Genomic DNA, 23,209 nt, shown 5'->3' on the forward strand with positions numbered 1-23,209 from the left:
TTTTTGCTTTAGTGATGGACAAATTGACTAAGAGTATTCAAAAGAAGGTTCAATGGTGTATGTTGTTTGTAGATGATATTGTATTAGTTAACGAAATTAGGGACGGAGTAGAAACTGAGTTAGAATTATGGAGAGAAATTTTGGAATCTAGAGGTTTTAGGATAAGTAGAAATAAGACAGAATATATGAAATGTAATTTTTATAATGATAAGAGGAATATTGGAGATAAAGTTAAACTTGATGATGAAGAAATAAATAACACTTTTAGATTTTGAAGCCTTGGATCTATTATGGCAGTTCAAAGAGAAATTGAAGATGATGTAATGCATAGAGTTAAAGCAAGTTGGGTAAAATGGAGAAATGCTTCAAGTGTGTTCTGTGATCATAGAATACCCTTAAAATTGAATGAGAAGTTTTATAAGACAGCTATAAGACTAGCTATCTATATAGATCAGAATGTTGGGTGACAAATAAACATAATATCTAAAAAATAAAAGTTGCCGAAATGAGAATGCTTAGATGGATGAGTGGTATAAAATTGAAAGATAAATTAAAGAATGAACATATCCGTGGTAAGTTAAGTGTAGCTCCTGTAGAAGATAAAATAAGGGAGGGATGACTCAAATGCTATGGACACTTGCAACATAGGTCACATAGTGCACCTATAAGGAAGAGTGACTTAGTTACTGTGGAGGGCAGTAGAACCAAGTGTGGGTATTCGATTAAAGGTACCGAAACCTAAAAGTTTTGGGGGTATGTGAGATGCAAAGGAACTGGATAATTTCTTCTTTGATATAGAGCACTACTTCATGTGCTCACGAGTTGATTTGGAAGCGGACCGGGTAAATATGACAACCATATAGCTTGTTGAGGATGCTAAATTGTGGTGAAGAACTAAATGGAATGATATTCAACACAATAAGTGTGTCATTAACACTTGGAAGGAGTTGAAACAGGTGGTGAAGACCCGATTCTACCTAAAAAATGTAGAGTACATAGCACAGGGCAAAGTAAAGGAGTTGCGACAGATCGAGTCAATAAGGAGTTATGTACGAGAATATGTGGCCTTGATGTTGGACATCATAGACATGACCGAATCAGATAGGCTATTTCATTTTCTTCAGGGTTTGAAGACATGGCTGAAGAATGAACTACGCCGGCAAGGTGCTAGTGATCTCTCTTCCACCCTCGCCACTGCTGAACGATTGGATGATTTTTCAAACAGTTTTGGGAAGCGAAATTTCCCCATGTCTACCAATAATGATTCCAGGCCCAATAAAGTGTATAAGCCCATAAACGACGGAAGGGATAGGGAGATAAATAGTTCTTGGAAAGATAAAAAAGAGCCCATGACTAGGGAGTGGAGGGGCGGAAGAATAGGTGGTGGGAAGCGTCGATTTCCAGTCTTATGTTTCCTTTGTATGGGACCACATCAAGTGGCGGAGTGCCCTGAATGAAAGGCTTCGAATGCTTTAAAGGCCATTTGAGGGGAAATCGAAACCCCGATAGCAACCCCAGAAGTAAAACATAATATGGTGGGTGCGACAACCTGCTTATTTTCCCATATATTTTTTTTCTCAATAATAACAAAATCAATACCACATATTCCAGCTCAGCAAATCAAATTCCACCTGGACCCGTGAGTATTAAGGATATATCAGAACATATAACAGAAGCTTAAGCAGCAGGAAACATACAATCACATACATCTCATCATATCATATATCACAATACCAGAGTTATTACAATCACTGTATCTCAGAATATACATCCCAAAAATCAGATCTAGGGACATTCCCCACAAAATCTATCTGTCCCTACAAAACTTACCCTTCAAAATGGGCAGATAAACATCAATATATCAGCGGGGCTTTTCCCGCTCTCCTATTTGGGGCTCCTAAAAAGTTTATAAAGTTTAGGGGTGAGACACCTCTCAGTAAGGGAAATAAACTAATATCAGTGTGTGACAACATGAGCATTTCGTGTTCTACATATTTTATACATAACATGTTCAATAACTGTTTATCAAATTTGGGAAAACATACATTTATCATCAAAACATGGCAGAACATACTGCATTTTCATAATCATATTTCATCTCATAAAGTATAATACAAAAGCATTCCTGGTAGGTTAGCTGGCTGTTGTCATGTATTACCCCCCCAAGACTGGGTTGTGTGGCCCAAAGGCGGGACCTGACAATGGTTGGCCGACCATTGCTAAGTCAACAGTAGTTTGTAAGTCCGATGGGTCTGCCTGACCTGGTCCGTACACCAGGGGCGATCACACACACTTATTTAATAACCACATCGACCATCCAATCTCACACCACTCCGTACAGCGGCGTTAACACAAATATTATGATCATGAGGACCATGGACACAAAGCAATGGTACTGTGCAAGTGCTAGCCTAGACCAAGCCAACCAGGTTTTGATATCATATAACATATACTAAAACTGTGATACATAGATATCTCATATCATTTATTTTCACATCAATCATATCATTTTGCATATATACATGTATCATGAAAATCATCGGTCCGTACGCCGGAATTACACATTTTATCATAGCCCGGTCTGTACGCTGGCAAATCACATCATAGCACGGCCAGTACGCTGGAAAATCACATCATAGCACGGCCCGGACGCTGGCAAATCATATCATAGCACGGCCTGTACGCCGACAAACATATCATAAAAATCTCGGCCCGTATGCCGATTTTCCCAATATAAAAAATCCATATCATAATTACAATTCCAGAAAACAGTATCTTATAACATTTTATACTCATGCCACACTGAACAGATTTTCCACATATTTAACATACCATCATTTTAACCGTATTTCCCAAATACAAATCATATACATATATATAAACATACTTTCGTTCCAGAAATAAAGTGTTATAAATATACATACATTTTTCATAAGATACTAGCTTAGTTTATCCCCTTACCTGACTACCGAGAAAGCCCCCTTAAAATAATCTAGTCTAATTCCCGTAGGATTTCCTGACCAATACCCTAAAAATGAAAACTGCTAGTATTAAACTTCAGCATTTTCATGCGTACATCATTTCTTATAACTACCATAATATCAAATTTGACTTAAAAAGTTTTACCTCAACTCAGGGATGATTTCCAACTTGCTTTCACCAACGATCTGCTCCGGCAAATTTGGAGAGAACTTCCCCAGGAGTGTTGTGGTGACTTCAAATATTCGATTCGGCGTAAATTTGGCCTAGAATGGAAAAGAGAGAGAAAGAGAGAACCGAAGAGGAGAGAGAGAGGGAAAAACTTAGCTTAGTTGTGAAGATAACTCAGATTTTTGATATTTATAGACAGGGGATTTCGTCGATGAGCCACGTCATTCGTCGATGAATCCTTCTATAATTTCTTCAACGAAATTTAGTCCTTCGTCAACGAAATTTAGTCTCCATTTCCCTTCCTCTTTATTATTTAAATTCCATTTTTCTTCAGGTCGTTACAGTGGGAGCATTGATATATTTGGGGGCATTAGAGCGTCAAGTAGTTACCAAAAAGTCTCAGGAGAAGGGCTTAATGTATGTTGATTTACTTTTGAATGGAAAGAAAACCAAGGCCATGATTGATACATGGGCCACCCATAATTTCAATGCTGATATAGAAGCCTAGCGGTTAGAATTACAAGTAGACAAAGATGTGGGGAAGTTGAAAGCAGTGAATTCTCAAGCATTAACCTTGGTGGGAGTGGCACCTAAAGTAGCCTACCAAATGGGGTTGTGGTTTGGAACAATTGATTTCATAGTGACACCCCTCGATGACTTTGATGTGGTATTGGGGATGGATTTTCTTAAAGGGACACGCTCAATGTCGATCCCAGCTTTGGATTGTCTTGTGATAATGGGAGATATACTTTGTGCAGTTCTCGTAGCCTACAACACTTTTAATAAGAGAAAGTTGCTTTCATCCCTCCAATTCAAGAAATAGGTGAATATCTGGTTGAAATTAAGAAAGTTTTAGAAGAATTCAAGGAGGTAATCCCATAACAGCTACCTAGGGTTTTACCACCTTAACAACAGATTGACCACGAAATTGAACTTTTGCCCAGGGTAAAACTGCTAGCACGTGCCCCTTATTGAATGGCACCGCCTGAGTTAGCTGAACTTAGAAGACAACTAAATGATCTAATTACAACAAGATCCATCCGCCCATCAAAAGCACCTTTTGGGGCCCTAGTGTTATTCCAGCAGAAATAAGATGAAAATTTACGTTTGTGTGTAGATTATCGTGCTCTTAATAAGGTGACTGTTTGCAACAAGTATCACATTCCGTTGATTGCCGATATCTTTTACCAGTTATGTAAGAACCCAAACCATGATATAAGGAATTAAATAATTAAGATAAGGGTAAATTTGTAATTGAGCAGGCTTCATCGATGAAGGCTTGGCGCCGCTCGCTAACGAAATTCAGAGGCTCGTCAACGAGGAGAAGCCGAGGGGTTTTGAGAAACAAGAAATCTTAGGCTCGTCGATGAGGCCATCGTCTCGTCGAAGAGCTATCTATATGGTCTCGTCGATGAAGACGCCATTCGTTGACGAGGAGTTGCCGGGTCAAAGGGCCATAAAAAGATATTTTTATTACTTCTCAGCTAAGAAATCTCAAACTCTCTCTCTATCTCTCTAAAAACTCAACCTACTCTCTATCTCTCTAGATTTATTCGCCGTATGTAGCGGGAATCGTAGATCCGACGTTACCATAAGGATCGGGGAAGGATTCTCTACAAGTTCTACGGATTGGATTTTCGTTTCGGGCATTCTCGAGTTTTGGCCCAAAATAGAGGTAAGGTTCGATTTTCAGTTCTGATTCAGTAGTCTTGTAGGTAACAGAGTTGTGAACATGTTTTGTACTGTGGGTTGTAGGTTTTGGAACTTGGTTCAAGATTTAGGGGCCTTGGAGTTCGGGATTTGTCATTTGGGGAAAGGTAAGGGGATTCAGTTTACGTCGGTTATTTTTACAATTGAACTTGGTGGAACGGTGGTTCACGACCTGCGTGAATTTTGGTTACTCATTTGAGAAAATCTAAAGGATAAAATTGTGGGTTTTTCATTGAACAATTTTTAGGAAAAGGGGGGTACAGGGCTGCATTCCCTGGTTTTGTTGGAAAACCTTTGGTATACTGTATTATGTGTTGGGTTAGGGATGATCGTGCTTTAACTTTATTATACTGTATACGCTTGTAAAATCATGATTTATAGATTACCAAATGGGTATGGTTTTTTTGGTTATGTGAGCATGCATGGTTGTGTTTTGATGAAATGCAATAGGAATGAGGTTCCAAGTTGTTCCAACTATTGAAAGAGTGTCCGAATCTATATAAGAGGGAGTGTGTTTATCGCCTACCACGTTGGCAAGAGTGTCCAGCTCTATATTCGAGGGCGTGAGCCTTACCGGCTAATCACCGAAGGGTGTGGATCCACCAATTTGTACTAGTACGATGCCATGGGAGCCTAGGGTTCGCCATGTGCCGGGGACGCCGTGTAATGCAAGCCGGCTTCGGGCCGAAGAGTGTGATGATACCGGGTTACTTGATCATGTGTGTGAGTGTATGCACTATTTTTGAAACTATTTTGAGAAAGTACTGGAACTGCATTTGACTGTATATGTCTTGATGTCAGGATAACACTCAAATGCCACACACCGATATAACCTGTATCTGCCTTACTGAGAGGTGTCTCACCCTTTTTGTACGTACATATTTTCAGGTCCTTCGAGTAATCGGAATTAGCGTCCTTGAGTTGGGAGCGTAGTGGTCGGTATACTGTGGGAAGTACCTGGGTAAGTACTAGGATTGTATCAGGTTGTCTTTTGGGATATGGCTAACACCTGGGTTTGTGTCATATTTTGTGGAGTTTGACTTTGTCACGCCCCGAACCCGGAAATGGGACCCGGGGGTGAAAATTATAACCTAACCTGTCCCTGTATCATATAAATCATCACAGATACAGTACACTGGATGAGGGTCCAATCCCGTGTGGTTCCCAGGTACCCTAAACACATCCAATCATAATCATATACGCAACGTAAAAAGTCATTCTATATCAACATATGCAGTACCATACTAAAGTCTATACAAGTGCAGAACATGACTCTAACAAAACGTACAAACTAGGTGCCCAAATACAACTCAAAATGGCAACCCAACAAAACTACAGTCCTAGCACTTACCCAAGCGCTATCGCAGTACATCGACCACTACGCTCCCTACACCAGGGCGCAAATTTCGGTTACTCGAAGGACTTGTAAAAATATACGTATAGTAGGGGTGAGACACCTCTCAGTAAAGAAAAACACAGGTTATATCAGTGTGTGGCATTTGAGTGTTATCATGACACAACATACAAGTAGTTGAATGCAATCCAGTACTAATTTACACAATGCACACACGCACGCACACGGCGGCCATTTATACGCAGCCCCGTAACAATACACACACATGATCAGTAACCCGGTGTCGTCACACCCATCGGCCCGAAGCCGGTCCGACATTCCGGCGTTAGCCCATAGCCAACCCGCGAAGCACAGTGCCACCGACACATGGCTAGTCCTCGACTCCTATGGCATTGTACCAGCGCTAAATGGTGGATCCACACCCTTTGGCCTGATCTACCTGAATAGGCTCATGCCCTCGGATATAGAGCCGGCCACTCTCAGTACCTGGAACAATTTCGGAACCGCGTTCCTACTAGCATTTCTACATATCACACACACATGCATGCTCATATAACCAAACAAACCACAGTCATTTGGTAATCTAAATCATGGTTTTCCAAAAAAAAAAACATTTTAAACAAAGTCAAGGCATGGTCATCCCAATATCACAGTATAAATCAAACATATACTCGGTTTTCAATAAAACATAGGATTTAGCCCGTCGCCCCCTTTTTCCCAAAACTGTAATAATGAAAAACCCATAGTTTTCCCCGTTAGATCCCCCTAAATGAGTAGCCAAAACATACATAGGACTGTGGACCACAGTTCCACCGAGTCCGATTTCAAAAATAACCAATATAAACATAGTTCCCCTTACCTTAACCCCGTAAGTAAATCCCAAACTCCAAGGTCCCTAAACAGCGAAACGAGTTCCAAAACCTACAAATCATAGTGCAGAATATGTTCACAAAACAGTTACCTACAAATCTACCGGATCAGAATTGAAAACTGAGTCTTACCTCGATTTTACGCCGAAACCCAAAAATCTTCGAAACGAGATTCCGATCTGTAGAAGTTGTAGAGAATCCTTCCACGATCCTTGTGGTAACTTTCATTTTCCGATTCTGTCAACAATCAGCGAAAAAATCTAGAGAGAGAGAGAGATAAAAATCTAAAATTGCTTAGCTTGGAAGAAATGAGAATTTCCTTTTATAGCCTTTTGACCCGAGCAATTTCCAATTTTGCCCCTCTCTTAATATTTAAATCTATTTTTCATATTTCGGGTTCTTACAAACTCCTTTGTATAGACTCTGATATGGTACTGTATATGTAAAGAAAAACCATTTTCCTTTGTATATATTCTAGATGTGTATGTGAATGTGTATAGGGTGCCTGGGAACCCCACGGGATCGGACCTCATACATTGAGTTGTATCTTGATTTTGTTTGAAATAGGGACATGTTAGGTTACTATTTCACCCCTGGGTCCCATTTTCGGTTTTGGGGCGTAACAAGTTAAGTACAGCTAAATATTTCACTAAATTGGACTTGAGATCGGGATATCATCAAGTGCGCATTGTGGAGGGAGATAAACCCAAGTCCACTTGTGTCAGTCGATATGGAACATTTGATTTCCTTGTCATGCCTTTTGGGTTAACAAATGCACCTGCTACCTTTTGTACTTTAATGAATCAGGTTTTTTGGGACTACCTTGATCAATTTGTAGCCATTTACCTTGATGACATAGTGGTTTTCAGTGCATCCTTAGCCGAACATAAAGATCACCTCCGACTGGTTTTTCAAAAACTCTGTGAAAATAAGTTATATGTAAAAGGGGAGAAGTGCGCTTTCACTCAAAAGCGTATTAAATTCTTGGGACATATCATTGAAGAGGGTCAGATACGGATGAATTTAGCAAAAGTACAAAACATCAATGAATGGCGAGCACCTACGTTCATTTGAGAACTGCGTTCCTTCTTGGGGCTAGACAACTACTATCGAAAGTTTATAGATGTGTACTCTAGAAAAGTTGTGTCGTTAACAAATTTGCTGAGGAAAAGGGTACCATGGGACATGGAGCAAACTAATAGAAGAAGGTAAGACATGACAATTCTGGGTAGAAGATGGGCTAATTATGACTAAAGGTAGGAGAGTCTACGTGCCCAAAGCTGGAAAATTGAGGAAAACCTTACTAAAAGAGTGTCATGATACATTGTGGGCTGGTCATCTCGGATGGCGAAGAAATCATGCATTGATTACATAGGGGTACTATTGGTTGAATATGCAAGATGATGTGATGAGTTATACCAAAACTTACTTGATCTGTTAATAAGACAAGGTAGAAAGAAAGAAGGCCCCAAGTTTGTTGGAGCCATTGCTAGTACCTGCAAGGCCATAAGAGAGTGTCTCTTTGGACTTCATTTCCTCATTGCCAAAAGTATAGAAGTATGATACGATTCTGATGGTGATTGATCGGTTTTTAAAGTATGCAACTTTTGTACCAGCCTCGAAGCCATGTTCGGCAGAGAAGACAACTCAGCTATTCTTCAAGCATGTGGTGAAATACTGGGTTGTTCTAGAAAGCCTAATCAGTGATAGGGATTCACTGGGGGATTTTGGGGTGAATTCTTTCACTTGATGGGTTCAAACTTTAATATGTCCACTAACTACCACCCGTAGATAGATGGTCAAACCGAACGTTTTAATGGGAGGCTGGAAGAATATTTGCTACATTTTGTTAACTCAAATAAAAAAAAATTGGGTTCCTTTACTGGACACGGCACAATTCTGTTTTAACTCTATGAAATCTTCTGCGACTAATAAAAGCCCTTTTGAGATCGTGACAGGTCAACAACTGACTCTCCCGCACACTTTGGATGGTTTATACAAAGGAAATTGCTCGAAAGCATACCAATTCACAAAGAATTGGTTGCAAATCATAGAAGCCACTCGAGCTCAATTAGAAAAAGCATCGAAGCGCATGAAGAAATGGGCTAACAAAGGGAGACAACGACAACAATTTGAAACTGGAGATCTTGTTCTTGTAAAAGTGCCGCTAGAGACATTTCGATTTATTTGCGGCGAGGATAAAAGACTTTTACGCCATTATGAAGGTCCAATCAAAGTGATTGAGAAGGTGGGGCATGCATCTTATCAGTTTGAACAACTAAAGTGGATGAAGAGCCACAGACGACCAGTCCATCTTGTGTTTCATGTAAGCAACCTAAAGCCATTCCACATAGATAAAGTAGATCCGCACCGACAAAAGATAAGGAGATCAACAATTTCTAGAAGGCAGCCTGTAAACAAAGATGTTTAGGAGATCACTGCAGACAGAGTTGTTAATGAAGAAGGTCGTCAACAACAACAATACTTGGTTTAGTGGATGGGGCTGAGAGAAGAAGAGAACCGTTGAGAAAATACAGAAAACCTTCACAATGCCATACAAAAGATTGAAGATTTTAGAAATTCAAAGACAACGACATTAGCTTCAACATTAGTAGAGTGAGGTGGCCTTCTACAACACATCGACGAGGATGTTAATAAAATGAGTGGGGGAGGATGTTAGGGAGTGACAATGTAATGAGGAAAAGGGGGAGAGAGATACTGCTATAATTGTATTCTCTAGGGATTTGGAATGAATATATGATCATTTGTGTTAACGTTTGTATGGTTATTCTCTTGGATTTGAATAATACAAGTAGTCCTTTCCATTTTGGTGTTTTGTTGCCTTAGATTGTGATATACTTGATTGTTGTAGCCTTATTCCGTGTATGTGAATATATTGCTCGTGTGATATCATATTGTTTCTTGTTTCTCTTAAGTATTGAGACTCACCTAGTGCTCGTGCTTGCAGGCTTGAACGTGTGAGATTTGCTTGACTTGTCGGGGGAGAGCTCTCAACTAGTGTCGCACGACCCTTACTTGAGTCCCATTTTGGGGGTTTGTAACACTAAGCTTTATGTCTCCCTTTTCACCCATTCAATGGCAGGGAGAACTGGAGCTCACCCCCTACCATTCTCACCACCCTTTTCTTTCTATAAAGTAAAGTCCCATTTCTTTTAGGTGTAAGAAAAATATAGAAAAAAAAATTATAAATTAGAATCGACAGAAGGTTTTGAAAATAAGTTGTTACTCATTGTGCAATTTAGAGCTAATTATGTCTTCAACAAACTTGAAAAAAAAAAAAATGATAAGTAGAATTAGGTATGGTTCTTGATTCAAGAGTTACTTTGAAGATACAAATTGATTAATTTGATCTAATTTTAGCTTTAATAGCCTGATGAAAATTAATCGAAGTGAATGAATTCTCTAACTTAAAACTATTGTGAACTAGTCTTTTACAATTATTGATCTTAATATATATGAAATAATTATAAGAAGTAATTTTTCATATAAAATTTGACTCATTTCATGTTGGTATATCTATCGCAACGTCTCAGAGAAGGGTCCAGAATGGTGAGAAATAATAATAATTTGATGGACTCGTCACTAATCTGTTATTTACCTATATGCAGTTAAATAACCTAATTACTACTCATTGATTGATCTCTAGACTAATCCTACACTAAGAAATTAGTAGTTTCAATTTGTTATTACCACACTTGAGATTAGGAGTTTAGTTATGTGAGAGGGAGGTATCGGTAACCCCTAAACACCCATCCTACAAACTATACCTAATTAGTTATGAATTATCCCTAAATAAAAGTTAATTTTTAATTAACTTCTTTTGAAATAAACAATTAAATAAATAAGTAAACAAATAAACAAACAGATAAATAAATAAATAAATAAAATTTAAAAGAAAAATAAAAATCAAAGTGCGATTATGAATGTCTAATAAGACCTCCAAACGAGGGGAATCTTGTTAGATAAACCATTCTCAGAGCTAATACATGTGAGGTTTGAAATACCTCTTTACCATTTTTGAAATCATTGGGATACACACACACGCACACATACAAATCAAGTAATATCAACAAATTTTAAGCAAAAGAAGCCTTAAAAACATTCACAAATTTTTCCAAAATTTTGTAAAATATTTCCTAAAAATTTTCAACATCTTTATGCAATTCTCTAGGATTTTCAAAGACTTTTTTCCATTTTATTTATTTTTTGTATTTTTTATTTTTTGTTATCTGAGTCAAAATAACTTGAATTTTTTATTTATTTTATTTATTTTTAGTTTTATTTTTTTATAATAGAGAATCACATGCACGCACACACAAATTGCTATATATATATATATATATATATATATATATATATTTCACACCAAATATATCTTTAAACATATGCCAACACACACACACACACACACATTAGTACCATCTCTAACCCACCATCTTCACTTATATATATACATGGAACACACACACCAATACATGTTACATGTGGGTGTGTATTGTAATATGTATTGGTGTGTGTGTTCCATGTATATATACAAGTGAAGATGGTGGGTTAGAGATGGTACACACACACACACACACACACACACATGATGGGTTGAATTTGAATTGATGGACTTGGTTTGCTTCTCACTTTTCAATTGCTCCTATACTTGTCTCTCTATAGATGTATCCTTGTATGAATTCTTCATCGTACAAATCTTACTATGTGTTTCTCACTGTATGAAATTTTTCTCTGTGTCTTTCTCTAGTTTAGAAACTTCTATTTATAGGACGAGGAGTGATTTGCATTCAATTTGATTAACCAATCACATTTAAATTAAAACTAATTTGCGAAATTAAGTTGATTAATCGATTTTAATTTCTCAATCAATCTTAAGTAGCCAATTAATTTTAAATTCTAATTTCCTAACTAAATTTTTATTGCGCGTGTGTCAGACATGAAGAACCAATGATCGTTTTTTATTTCCTTTTATAAATATTTTGGTTATATAAGGTCTTAGATAATTTGGGGTGCCTACAACAACGATGACTAATAAGATATTGAATGTCACATGAAATATCTCTTTTGAGTTCCTAGTAAATTCCATTTAGGGATTTAAACCTTTTCTCTTTGTTAAATCAACTAAAAAGCCGAGCCAAAAGAAGGAAGAAGATATAAAATAAACTAAAAAAGAGAGAGCTGAAAATCTCATAAAGGGCCAAAGGCGAAGAGACCATTTATGCCTCTCGTCTCTCTTTTGCTTTCCAGGATTTCTTGCTTTTGTAAATGCTCCAAAATTTCTACGAAAACGAAAGCCCATCACATTCCACCATTTATTCCAAAATTTAATCACAATCACAAGGTCAAGTTGATGAAAAATCATTTCATATTTTTTTTCTTTTTTGTTATTTTTCTGCACCATTCAAAATTTATAACTCGGACTTTATTTGATTTTTCTCATTGATCAGTTTGATATTTTCTTATTATTTTTATAATAATAAAATACTTTTTAGGTAAATTATTAAATTACATATTAAATATTTTTTTATTAACACAAATAAAATTATGGCCTGTTTGGATCAAAAAAAATTTTGGGAAAAGGAAAGGAAAGAAAAATGAAGTAAATTCATTTTCCATTATGTTTTCTTCCTATATCAAATATCATTAAAAATGAAAAATAATTAATATAATTAAAAATTTAAAAAAAATATAAAACCTTAAGGATGTGTAAAATTAAAATTTTTTTCATTAATTTTCACTATTTTTTTATATTTTCGTTCTTATTTTCTTTAATAACCACGCATGAAAAGTTAAATTCATCCTATTTTTCTTTTATTTATTTAATATTTTCTAAATTCCAAATGACCTTTAACAAAATATCATTTATATCTATTTACGTCACCTGCTAGAAAATCAATCAATTTTTAATTTTTAAATTCAATAATATTATTTATTATAAAGAATCGTGTAAAACTTAAGAATTTAATTTATTGTAAAAAAGGTGTGACATGATTTAACATTCTAATTTAACGATTCTTCAATTTAAAAGAATGATATATCATATCTGAGTCTAATGTTCAATTAAAGAGATATTTTTCATGAGGTACATGAAATATCTAAACAAAAAATATCTATACAAAATAGTGTCAGGACAAAATTAATTCAGAATATATTTATTCGCTCATGCAACTTCAACGTATATTATATAAGGTAAATTTACTAAAACGTAAACTTTTTAAAAAGTAAAACTCACTAGCTCGGAAAAATTTTAGATTAAATTGTTTAATTAAATTCTTGATTTTAGGTAATTTTTTCCCCTTGCCTTCATCAATAAATAATTAATTAAATTAAAAATAAAAAATTTAATTAACTAAAACAAAAGATGCGTTAGTAATTTTGAAATCAGACGGCTAATAAGCTGATAAAGGGATTTGACAACTGTGAAATCAGACGATGGGAAACGTGACATCACAAAATTGTGGGCTACATCACGTTGAGTGTCGGGTAGCTACTATCTTACAAAACTCCCCCGTCAACTATCCACGCTACTGAACCTCACCTTTTTTTCTTTTCTTCCCTTTATTTGCTGGTTTTCCTTGAGAAAAAGTTTTCCCACCGCCCAAACACGCAATCCCGCTCATGCCCTTTTCGCAACCCAAGTAGAAGACCACGTGCCAAGACACAAGGCCATCTATTTAAGTCTTTCGTTGTTTTGCTTAATACTAGAGAGGTTGGTTACGGTCCGAAACCAAGCCGTTAGGGAGTTTGTAATAATATACTAGGAACACAATTTTTAAATAAAATAAAAAAATTTTCAATTTCAAAATTTAGATTTGAATTTTTTTTTATTTTACTTTAGGCAAGATTTAATGCATAATTATATTAAATTTTATTTAAATGATAAATTTATATAAAGTTAAAAAACAGTTATCCTCTTAAGTTTGGAATATAATCTTACGGTCTATTTGAATCATGAATTTTATTTAGAAAAAAAATTAAGAAAAAAATTTATTTTATATTTTTTCTATATTGAATACTACTGTAGTATCGATAAGAATATTATTAGAAATAAATTTTTATAATAAAATGATTAATTATAAAAAATTAATTTACCTTTTATCACATTTTCTTAGATAACCATAACAAAGGGTGAATGTTTCTTTTCATATATATTTTTTTAAAAATTTTTTGAGTTTCAAACGAGGCATGATGATTTTATATATGAGAATAAATAAAAAAAAACCCTATCAAATTAGTTAAATAGCATTAAGAGATTAATCTATAAAATATATTTCTGCAATCAAAAGATTATATTGCTTGCTTAGGTAGGTGCGTGCAATATCGATAATTCCATTTTAAGAATAAAAAAAATCAAATTTATCCATGATAATCTTTATATATAGAGGCATCAATTTATAAAATAAGACATCTGTTATAAATATTTCTTATATAAATAGATAGTTATTAAAAAACATTTATTGCAATAGATACATTTAGAAGATTAAATGAAATGAATGTAGACAAAAATGTTGGTGTCTAATAAAACTTTGAGATCAATGTTTAATAATAATTTCAAAACTCAATGTGATTTTTATTTATTTTAGGGTTTTAATTTTTTTTTGAGGCACAACTAGTTTTCTAGTAGTATGAGTAAATCTGTAAATAAGTCGAACCTTAGTCTGTAGGTGATCTGATCTTGACTCGTTCTAACTTGTTTGATAAAATAAATGAGTCAAATTCGAGTTTATATTTTTAAGTTAAAAATTTAATGGATCGAGTTTGAGCTAAATATTAGTATTTCGCTTGTCGAGATTGTAAATTGATTTGACTAAAGACTTTTTTAGTAGGTTTACGAGTTCACTAACAAAATAAGTTCACAAGCCATTTTGTATATAAGATCAAAAGCTAACTTGTCTATTTATTCTTTTTAAAACTTATGAATTCAAATATTTGATTTAAAATTCATTTTAAATTGATTTTATTTTACATATATATTTTTGAGAAATACTTTCTTTTTGCTCATAAATTTAACATGACTTGTTTACACTCACTTTAAGTTCGATTAATGAATGACTTGAACATAAGCAAAGCCCTGCTCGACTCCTTTAATTAACGAATACAACTTGAACTTAATTTTAAAAACTTGTTTATGAACGAGCTAAACGTACGTGTGTTAAATCTTAAATAATTATAATTCTAAATTTAAGTATTTAATAATCATTATCAATTGGTGCATACTAAATTACACTTTATTAAGTATTTAATTAATAATCATATAATTTATTTCACCATAATCTTGAACTAAAATAATTTTTGATAATTCATATAATAAAAATAAGAACATTAATAATAATTAAAAAAATAAGGTAAATAACAGTCATGACGTGATCATAAATCCATAATTTTGTAGATAACCACCATTTAGTTATATAATTATTTTGTAAACTTACATTGAACAGTTCAGTAACGATTTTTTTGGGGTTTTAACTGATTTTCTAAATATTGAAGAATACCTTCCGCTTGAAAATCTGTTGGGTATTTTTATTTTTAAACATTAAATAGACCAATCATGTATTAACATCCTAATTAAGTAATTTATATTAATTTATATATATTTGAAACCAAAACTGAATCCGAAATCCAAAATTTATATTTCTAAGATCGAAATCGAAACAAAACAGCTGGTAATTCCGGTCCGATTTTCTATTTTTAGTAAATTTTGTACTGAGGGAAACATCAAACGTGTACGTACAAGGAGATGCACCGTGAACCGTACGTGTCGTTTTAGCAGATGCAGTAGTCGTCGCGGCGAAGGTTCATTATTAAATTCACCTAAAAATATCTATTTACTAATTTTCCTTAAATTCCAATTCTCTACTTATAAAGACTGACCCGACTCCGCTGCTCTGGTCATGAATCGTCAAGCTCATTCTTAATCTGCCCCTTTTCTTTGCTTGTTTTTAATTTTTAATTAATTTCTTGTGACATGGGCGTCCTCCGCCTTGCGCCGTCGTCCACCGCCGGGAAGTGGCTGGGGTTCGTGACGGCGGTCTGGGTTCAGGCCATCTCCGGCAACAACTACACATTCTCAAACTACTCTGGCTCTCTCAAGTCCCTCATGGCCCTCACCCAGCTTGAACTCAACAATCTCTCCGTCGCGAAAGACGTCGGAAAAGCCTTCGGCCTTCTCGCCGGTCTCGCCTCCGATCGCCTCCCCACTCCCGTCATTCTCCTTATTGGCTCCGTCGAAGGGTTGATCGGTTATGGAGTTCAATGGCTCGTCGTTAGCGGAAGAATTCAACCCCTTCCCTACTGGCAGGTATACATAATTATATTTACATAAGTTTAGAACCCTTAATTGGGGCGTTTCTAATTTTAATTTACACAATTAAACGTTGAAACATCACGGGTTTGTTTTCGATTGCAGTAAAACAGAGTAGATTTTGATTTTTTGAAAGCAAGAAAAGCAATCTGTTTGCTTTAGAGTGCAAAATCAAGTATGCCCAGTATAGTTTTTTTAAATTTTAATAAGAAAAGGGGAGAAAAACCTTTTTGAGCAAAACAAGTACGCTTGCTTCAGCATCTGGTAGCTAGGTTTTTTAGCCGAATTCAAATAAACTCCTCTGCTTTTTCCTCTTTCGCCGAAAACGATAGATGTTGATTTCTGAATTGACTATTTTGCTTTGGAAAATCAAAATGTACACTTTCTAATCTCTACGCTTCAAATATTCTTCTCCGTGATCGCAGATGTGTATATTTCTGTGTATGGGAGGAAACAGTACGACATGGATGAACACGGCGGTTCTCGTGACTTGCATCAGAAACTTCAGAAAAAACAGGGGACCAGTCTCCGGCATCCTCAAGGGTTATGTTGGTCTGAGCACCGCCATATTCACCGATCTCTGCACTGCCCTCTTCTCGGACGACCCCTCCACCTTCGTCCTCATGCTCGCCATCGTCCCTTTCCTCGTCTGCTTGACCGCCGTCCTCTTCCTCCGTGAAGTCTCCACCTCCGGCGACGAGAAAGAGGAGGCCAAGTACTTCGGCTTATTCAACGCCGTGGCCGTTGCCGTCGCGGTCTACCTCCTCGCCTTCGACGTCACCGCCCCCCACGGTCGATCCTTCTCCAAGGCATTCGCCATAATATTGCTAATCCTCTTGGGTTCGCCGCTGGCGATTCCTCTGTACTCTCTGTTCAGTCGGGTCGGGTCTGAGGCCGGATCGGACGCGGAGAGTCGGGTCGGGGAGCCGTTGCTGGGGGAAGCGGCCGGGACTGGGACGGAGAAGGCGGCGCAGGCGAAGGTGGAGGGGAAACGACGGCCGTCGATTGGGGAGGATCACTCGATAATGGAGGCGGTGCGGACAGTTGATTTCTGGGTATTGTTCGTGTCGTTTCTGTGCGGGGTGGGAACGGGTCTGGCGGTGATGAACAATATGGGGCAGATGGGTCTGGCGCTCGGGTACGCAGACGTATCCATGTTCGTCTCGCTCATGAGTATTTGCGGGTTTTTCGGTCGGATCCTGTCGGGTTCGGTCTCGGAGTACTTCATCAAGTAAGTAGTAAAAAGTTTCTTGCACCATGACATCCTTTTTTAAGTCACCGTTTGAACTTGGGAAAAAGTAAAATAAAAATGCTTACATTTTTTTAAAAAAAAAAAATTGCACATTTATTTATGCATGAAATATTCTTTTTACTAATTTATTACATTTTTTTTCCAAAAAGTGAAATTTTTGCGGGTTTTAAAGAAATTTTTTTCTCTCGATTATGGGGCTTGAGAATACTTTCATTTATTTATTTATTATTTATATTTTTATTGAGATTTTACCTAATTAATTATCCATAAATGGTAATTTATGGTCTTTCCCTATTGGAGGAAAAATTATAATGGAAAATTCTCAAAAAGAAACTATAAAACGCTGAATTTATTTTAGGTTTAATCTAATTATGTATAGTGATTATAATAATCTAAAAGTCTTCAATTTAAATTTACAATATTTATGATAAAATATCATACAAAATTACTTTATAGAAGAAACTTAAATTTTAATATAAATTTTTAATTTTTAATTTAAACAAAATGTGCTTACATTAAGTTTATTCATATATTAATTTAATTTTTTACTCGAATCTCCTATTAGTTGAGATTTGGTGCATGTTCTCATGAACGTGGAGATTATTGGAGTTACAACTATTATTATTATTATATTTGTGCTTTATAATTATCAAGAAATTTAAGATATTTTTTTAATAAGTTAAGAAAACTGTTTTTTTTACTTTGACTTATTAAAAAACACTCACCAATTTGAATCTTAAAAATCGTGTTATATTACATATGCAAAATCTCCTTATGAGATTAATTTTGTACTGGATTTAAATAAAATTATATTATAATTTATTCAAATTCAAGATTTGAAATTATAAAATTTATGTTTTTAAACATAACGTTAGTATATACTTAATGCGGAAACCGTAATGTGATTATATTATTATTATTATTATTATTTTAATTATTATTGGTGGGGTATAGTATGTTAACTTCAATATATAGTGATTGTAGCTTTTGAATTTATAATATTTAATATACATGCAAGTGGGGCGGTGTGACATAGGAATGTAGCTAGGATTGGTAGATGGCCAAAAAATCTAGATGAGTGGCTGGCTTCCCCTTTCTACATTCAGAAAAAGAAAATTAAAAAGCGCTAACTACTTGAATGCAATATAATTTTCTTCCGCTACTATGTTCTCATTTTCAAACCCTAATAATTACCCTTCTGACTTTAGCCATCTTCTCGAAGATTAATAGCCTTCGTTCTACCCAATTGCAGGAGAGCAGGCACGCCAAGGCCTCTTTGGAATGCGGCATCCCAAATTCTGATGACACTTGGGTACGTTGTGATGGCCATGGCGTTACCGGGTTCCCTCTACATCGGTTCGGTCATCGTAGGAGTCTGCTATGGAGTCCGACTCGCCGTCACTGTCCCCACCGCCTCCGAGCTCTTTGGTCTCAAGTACTACGGCCTCATCTACAACATACTCATCCTCAACCTTCCCCTTGGTTCCTTCCTCTTCTCTGGCCTCCTCGCCGGGTTCTTGTACGACTCCCAAGCCACCCAAACGGCAGGAGGCGGCAACACTTGCATCGGGCCTCACTGTTACAGGCTAGTGTTTGTGGTCATGGCCATTGCCTGCATTGTTGGGTTTGGCTTCGACATCCTACTGGCAATTAGAACCACAAAGCTTTATTCCAAGATTTATGCTAGCAAGAGATCCAGGAAATCTAATGGGCAGTGACAGCTTCTGATTTGTAGAAGATCAAGTGATTTCAACTCCTGAAAATCAGGAGAATTGGTCCTGCCCAGTTTAGGGATGCCGAGATATGATTAGGAGTTGTTCAAATTCAAGTTCAAAAATTTTCATGATTATATCATCTCCTCATCCCTAAATTTCAGCAAGTATTCGGTATTCATTGACACATCATTATCGATTACAGCAGCATCAATTCTCCTAATCTGAAATCACTTAATCTTCTGCATGATGGATATTTAACATTTGGAAGGATGAAGGAGAAAAAATGAAATCAGGATTGATGGGTTTCTATTTTCCCTGTGACGTCCTGATGATAAAATTTTATTGTACATATGATCTGTACGTTTAGTGTGAAATTTTGTAAGTCATCAGCTGTGTCAGTACACGGTAATGTGATTTTAATTTCGCTTGGTTTAATGAAATTTTCTCCCTTTAGCTTGAGGCTAAGTGTATTTTTGCCTCAAAATTCTAAAGAAAAGTCATCAGTGTTCTTGATTGAAATTATTGTTACACAAGGAAACATGTCTAGCTTGCAAAATGGAATGAAATAGATAAGGGAATTGAACGAAAATCTATGTAGGAGATATGATGCACACGTGAGCCAAGGCTAACAATTTTTTCAGTTTGTCATTTTTTATAGAAAAAAGGCTCCTAAGGATGGTTCTGTCAACTTAAGATTAAAACTCTGCTAATCACAAAATATCATGTTTGTATTTAAATCATATAAGAGCACAAAATATCACTTGAAGCATCTCCCAAGTTTGAAGAGTTTTAAGAATCTTTTCACAAATTTGTCAAAAAGGTATAAATTTTTATTTGTATTTTGTATAAAGATAAATCTTTTGAGGAATATAAGTATTTCAAAAATCAAATGTCAAGGTGGGTCTGTGCATTTTTTGAATCCTAAGTTTTAAAACTTCTTCTATCTTTTTGGTAAATCTCAAAGGAGATTTATGTCTTTTGTTCATCATATAAGTAAGATTGTGAAAGGTACGCTTTGGTGTCCCTTCAAATAAGATGGGTTTTGGCATTAATTAATTTTGATGGATTTAAATATTTATATAATATCTTATAAATTGTTTTTTATTTTTTTTTTAAGAAACGGTTCATTATACATATTTATTATTTATTTTGTATAAAATTATTTATATTAAATTGTGAACTAGGAAAATCAAAGTTAGCCAGTAGATTTGGAAAGAGAAAAGAGTTGCCAAAAAAAAAAGAAAAAAAAGAGAGAGGAAGATAGACACCGAGAGGCTTTGAGAAAACCAGTCAAAGAAACCAAATCCAAAAGCCCAAAACAGTGGGCTGCATTTTGTGGATGGGCCATACGAAACGGCGGTCCACATGAGCTGTCGCCTGGATCTGGATTTCAACCACTGGGCCCACTCTATTTGGGCCAAAATAGACTTCTGGATTGGGCTTTGAATCGGCTGCAATTGTTTTAAAATTTTTATATTGCTCATTGCACTCTGTTTTTGTAGCTCTCCTTGACAAGGAATAGTGAACCTATAGTCACTCTTAAGTTAGAAAATTATATAATTAAATCAAAAACATAATCTTAAAATTATGGATACGTGTACATCGAAACAGAAGAAATACAACAAATAAAACTCACAAAATGTTCATGTGGTTCGAATTTATACCTTTGTTCACATGGTAAATTTCTATTACACTTTTACCAAATACGTGATGTCCTTGAGACTAATATAATAATATTATAATGCACAAATTCAAAATATCATACCATACCATGCCCTCAGTATACACTATCGGGCCTTTTATATGTTGGTGTATGAAGGACTTAAAAGTCATATACGACCTTTGTCTTCCACACGAAACCTGATACTTGCATATTCAAGTGACTATAAGTTTTAGTTTGCAACGTCTTAAAAAATAATTACAATTTTAGAAAAATATTTTTTATAAGTACTTGTGTCAATAAGTAGTGTTTAGTTTATACTTAAATAAGTATCAATTTTAAAAAATACTTTTTCTAAATTACTTTTTTTTTCTTCAGAAAATAAGTATTTTCTAAAAAAAAAATTGAGAAAAAGATACTAACATTTCTTGAAGTTTAACAAAAAGATAATAATCTCTTTTGAGATTTTAAAAATGTCATAGACCTGACTTGACATTTGATTTTTCAGGCACTTACTCCTTCAAAAGATTTGTTTTTTTTGTAAAATTTTAGGAAAAATTCGTATTTTTTTGACAAATCTCAAAGATGATTCGTAAAATTTTTGAAACTTATGAGGAGGTCAATATATATATATATTTATCAAATCTAGGGAGATGTCGGTTTACATCTCCTGAGAGGTGTTTCAGTTGTTAAAACTTGACACTTTTATGCTTAGGTTTAAGTTCGAAATTTATAAGAGGTAAAAAAGAGTATAAATGAAAAATGGTCACTTTTGTTTTTCAGTCCAAACCCAAAATCTACCCACAAATTTTTTTTCTAGTAACTAAACCTTGTAAATATAAGCTCAAAACATTTCCCTTGTGCATCAAGCATCTATCAATTACTCCCACTTCCACTTTCATGTCTTGGAGGGGAAGCTTAGTGGATGGGGAACTGCAGACTGCAGATTGACATTATTGAATTTGAATGCATTAGAAGGGCACATGGTCCTGTGACATGCAGGCGTGCAAGCTCTCCTGCCATCAATGCTTACCTACCTACTCTCCATCTCATCTCTGAGCCTCAAATTGAAAGTAAGAAGCAAGCGAGCTAGGCAGGTGGAAAGAGAAAAAGACTTCAGTCAGTCTGTGCTTGCCGCTTGGCCATGTATAATCATATGTATATATTCTAACTCCCCTGTTGGTAAGTAACCGCCCATGCATTTGTGTCCAAGCCCACATGAGAGAATCCATCCCTTTCTCCCATTACAATCCAAAAAGCAAAGCCTGCAGGCCCTGCACCCTGCAGCCCGCAGGGGGATTCATGTAAACCCACCCACCAAGTACCATGGGCTGTTCAGAGAGAGAGAGAGAGAGAGAAATAAAAAAGATAAATGATTCATGTTCAACAGTGCTATGCTGCAACAGAGAATAGTAAACTTTAAGGTGATCGTCACAGAAATACAATTTATATAATTATGGTTGCTAAGAGGAGGGTGCACCCCCCTCTGACTCTCCATGTACCCATACATAAATGTCACACTCTGAATATTTTTCATATGATATTTTCTGTATGAAAAAGTAGACTCCACATATAATATAATGTACCTGAAAAGTAGTATACAAATTAATTTACTAAGATAGTATACTAAGATACCATATATACAAAATTTTGGGTATAATGTATTAGAACTATGATGTGCATTTCTTGGTCTATATTATATAATTAAACCTAGATCAAATCATAACAATAAAGTAAATAAACAAATTCAATGGAAAAACAATACAAATTCGGCCTGCTTCATAGTTATTTTAAATATTTTTTTGAATAAATAAAAATAATCAGTGTCAAACATATCCTAAATAATTAGTCCCTATTGGGAATTTAAGTTGCACCAAATCATGGTTTGCAACATTTGAAGCTTAGTAATAATATGGCCAAGTGTGAGATAAATAGATAAGGCAATGGACGAACCCTAATCAACAAAGTGTATTCTTAGTAAATATAGTTTTTTTTTTAATGGGGCAAAAATGGATTATGTGTCAAACATATCCTAAATATGGATATGCAATGTGTATTTTGATATATAAGTATGACTGCCACTTGTATCTTACCATTAATGAGATTAGTAGGTTAAACAAGAGATGGACTAAACAAAGGAGTCCCTAAACATGTTTAGTAGACGTTAAAACAAA

At 35.3% G+C, this 23,209-nt stretch overlaps 1 protein-coding gene across 1 annotated transcript; it reads left to right on the forward strand.

Moving 5' to 3' along the window:
• The first annotated feature begins 15,937 nt into the window (after window positions 1-15,937).
• Window positions 15,938-19,871, forward strand: LOC131156665 (protein NUCLEAR FUSION DEFECTIVE 4-like). The gene is made up of 3 exons (XM_058110521.1): window positions 15,938-16,405; window positions 16,834-17,639; window positions 18,913-19,871. The coding sequence occupies exons 1-3, from the start codon at window positions 16,073-16,075 to the stop codon at window positions 19,376-19,378; spliced, it is 1,605 nt and encodes a 534-aa protein (XP_057966504.1). The 5' UTR covers window positions 15,938-16,072; the 3' UTR covers window positions 19,379-19,871.
• Window positions 19,872-23,209: the final 3,338 nt, after the last annotated feature.

Source organism: Malania oleifera, chromosome 5, assembly GCF_029873635.1.
Source record: "Malania oleifera isolate guangnan ecotype guangnan chromosome 5, ASM2987363v1, whole genome shotgun sequence".
Taxonomy (NCBI): Eukaryota; Viridiplantae; Streptophyta; class Magnoliopsida; order Santalales; family Ximeniaceae; genus Malania; species Malania oleifera.

Coding starts and splice junctions, on each gene's coding strand:
- LOC131156665 (XM_058110521.1), top strand. CDS start 16,073: ATGGGCGTCCTCCGCCTTGCGCCGTCGTCCACCGCCGGGAAGTGGCTG. Junction 16,406..16,833: donor AACCCCTTCCCTACTGGCAG/GTATACATAATT, acceptor CCGTGATCGCAG/ATGTGTATATTTCTGTGTAT. Junction 17,640..18,912: donor GTCTCGGAGTACTTCATCAA/GTAAGTAGTAAA, acceptor ACCCAATTGCAG/GAGAGCAGGCACGCCAAGGC.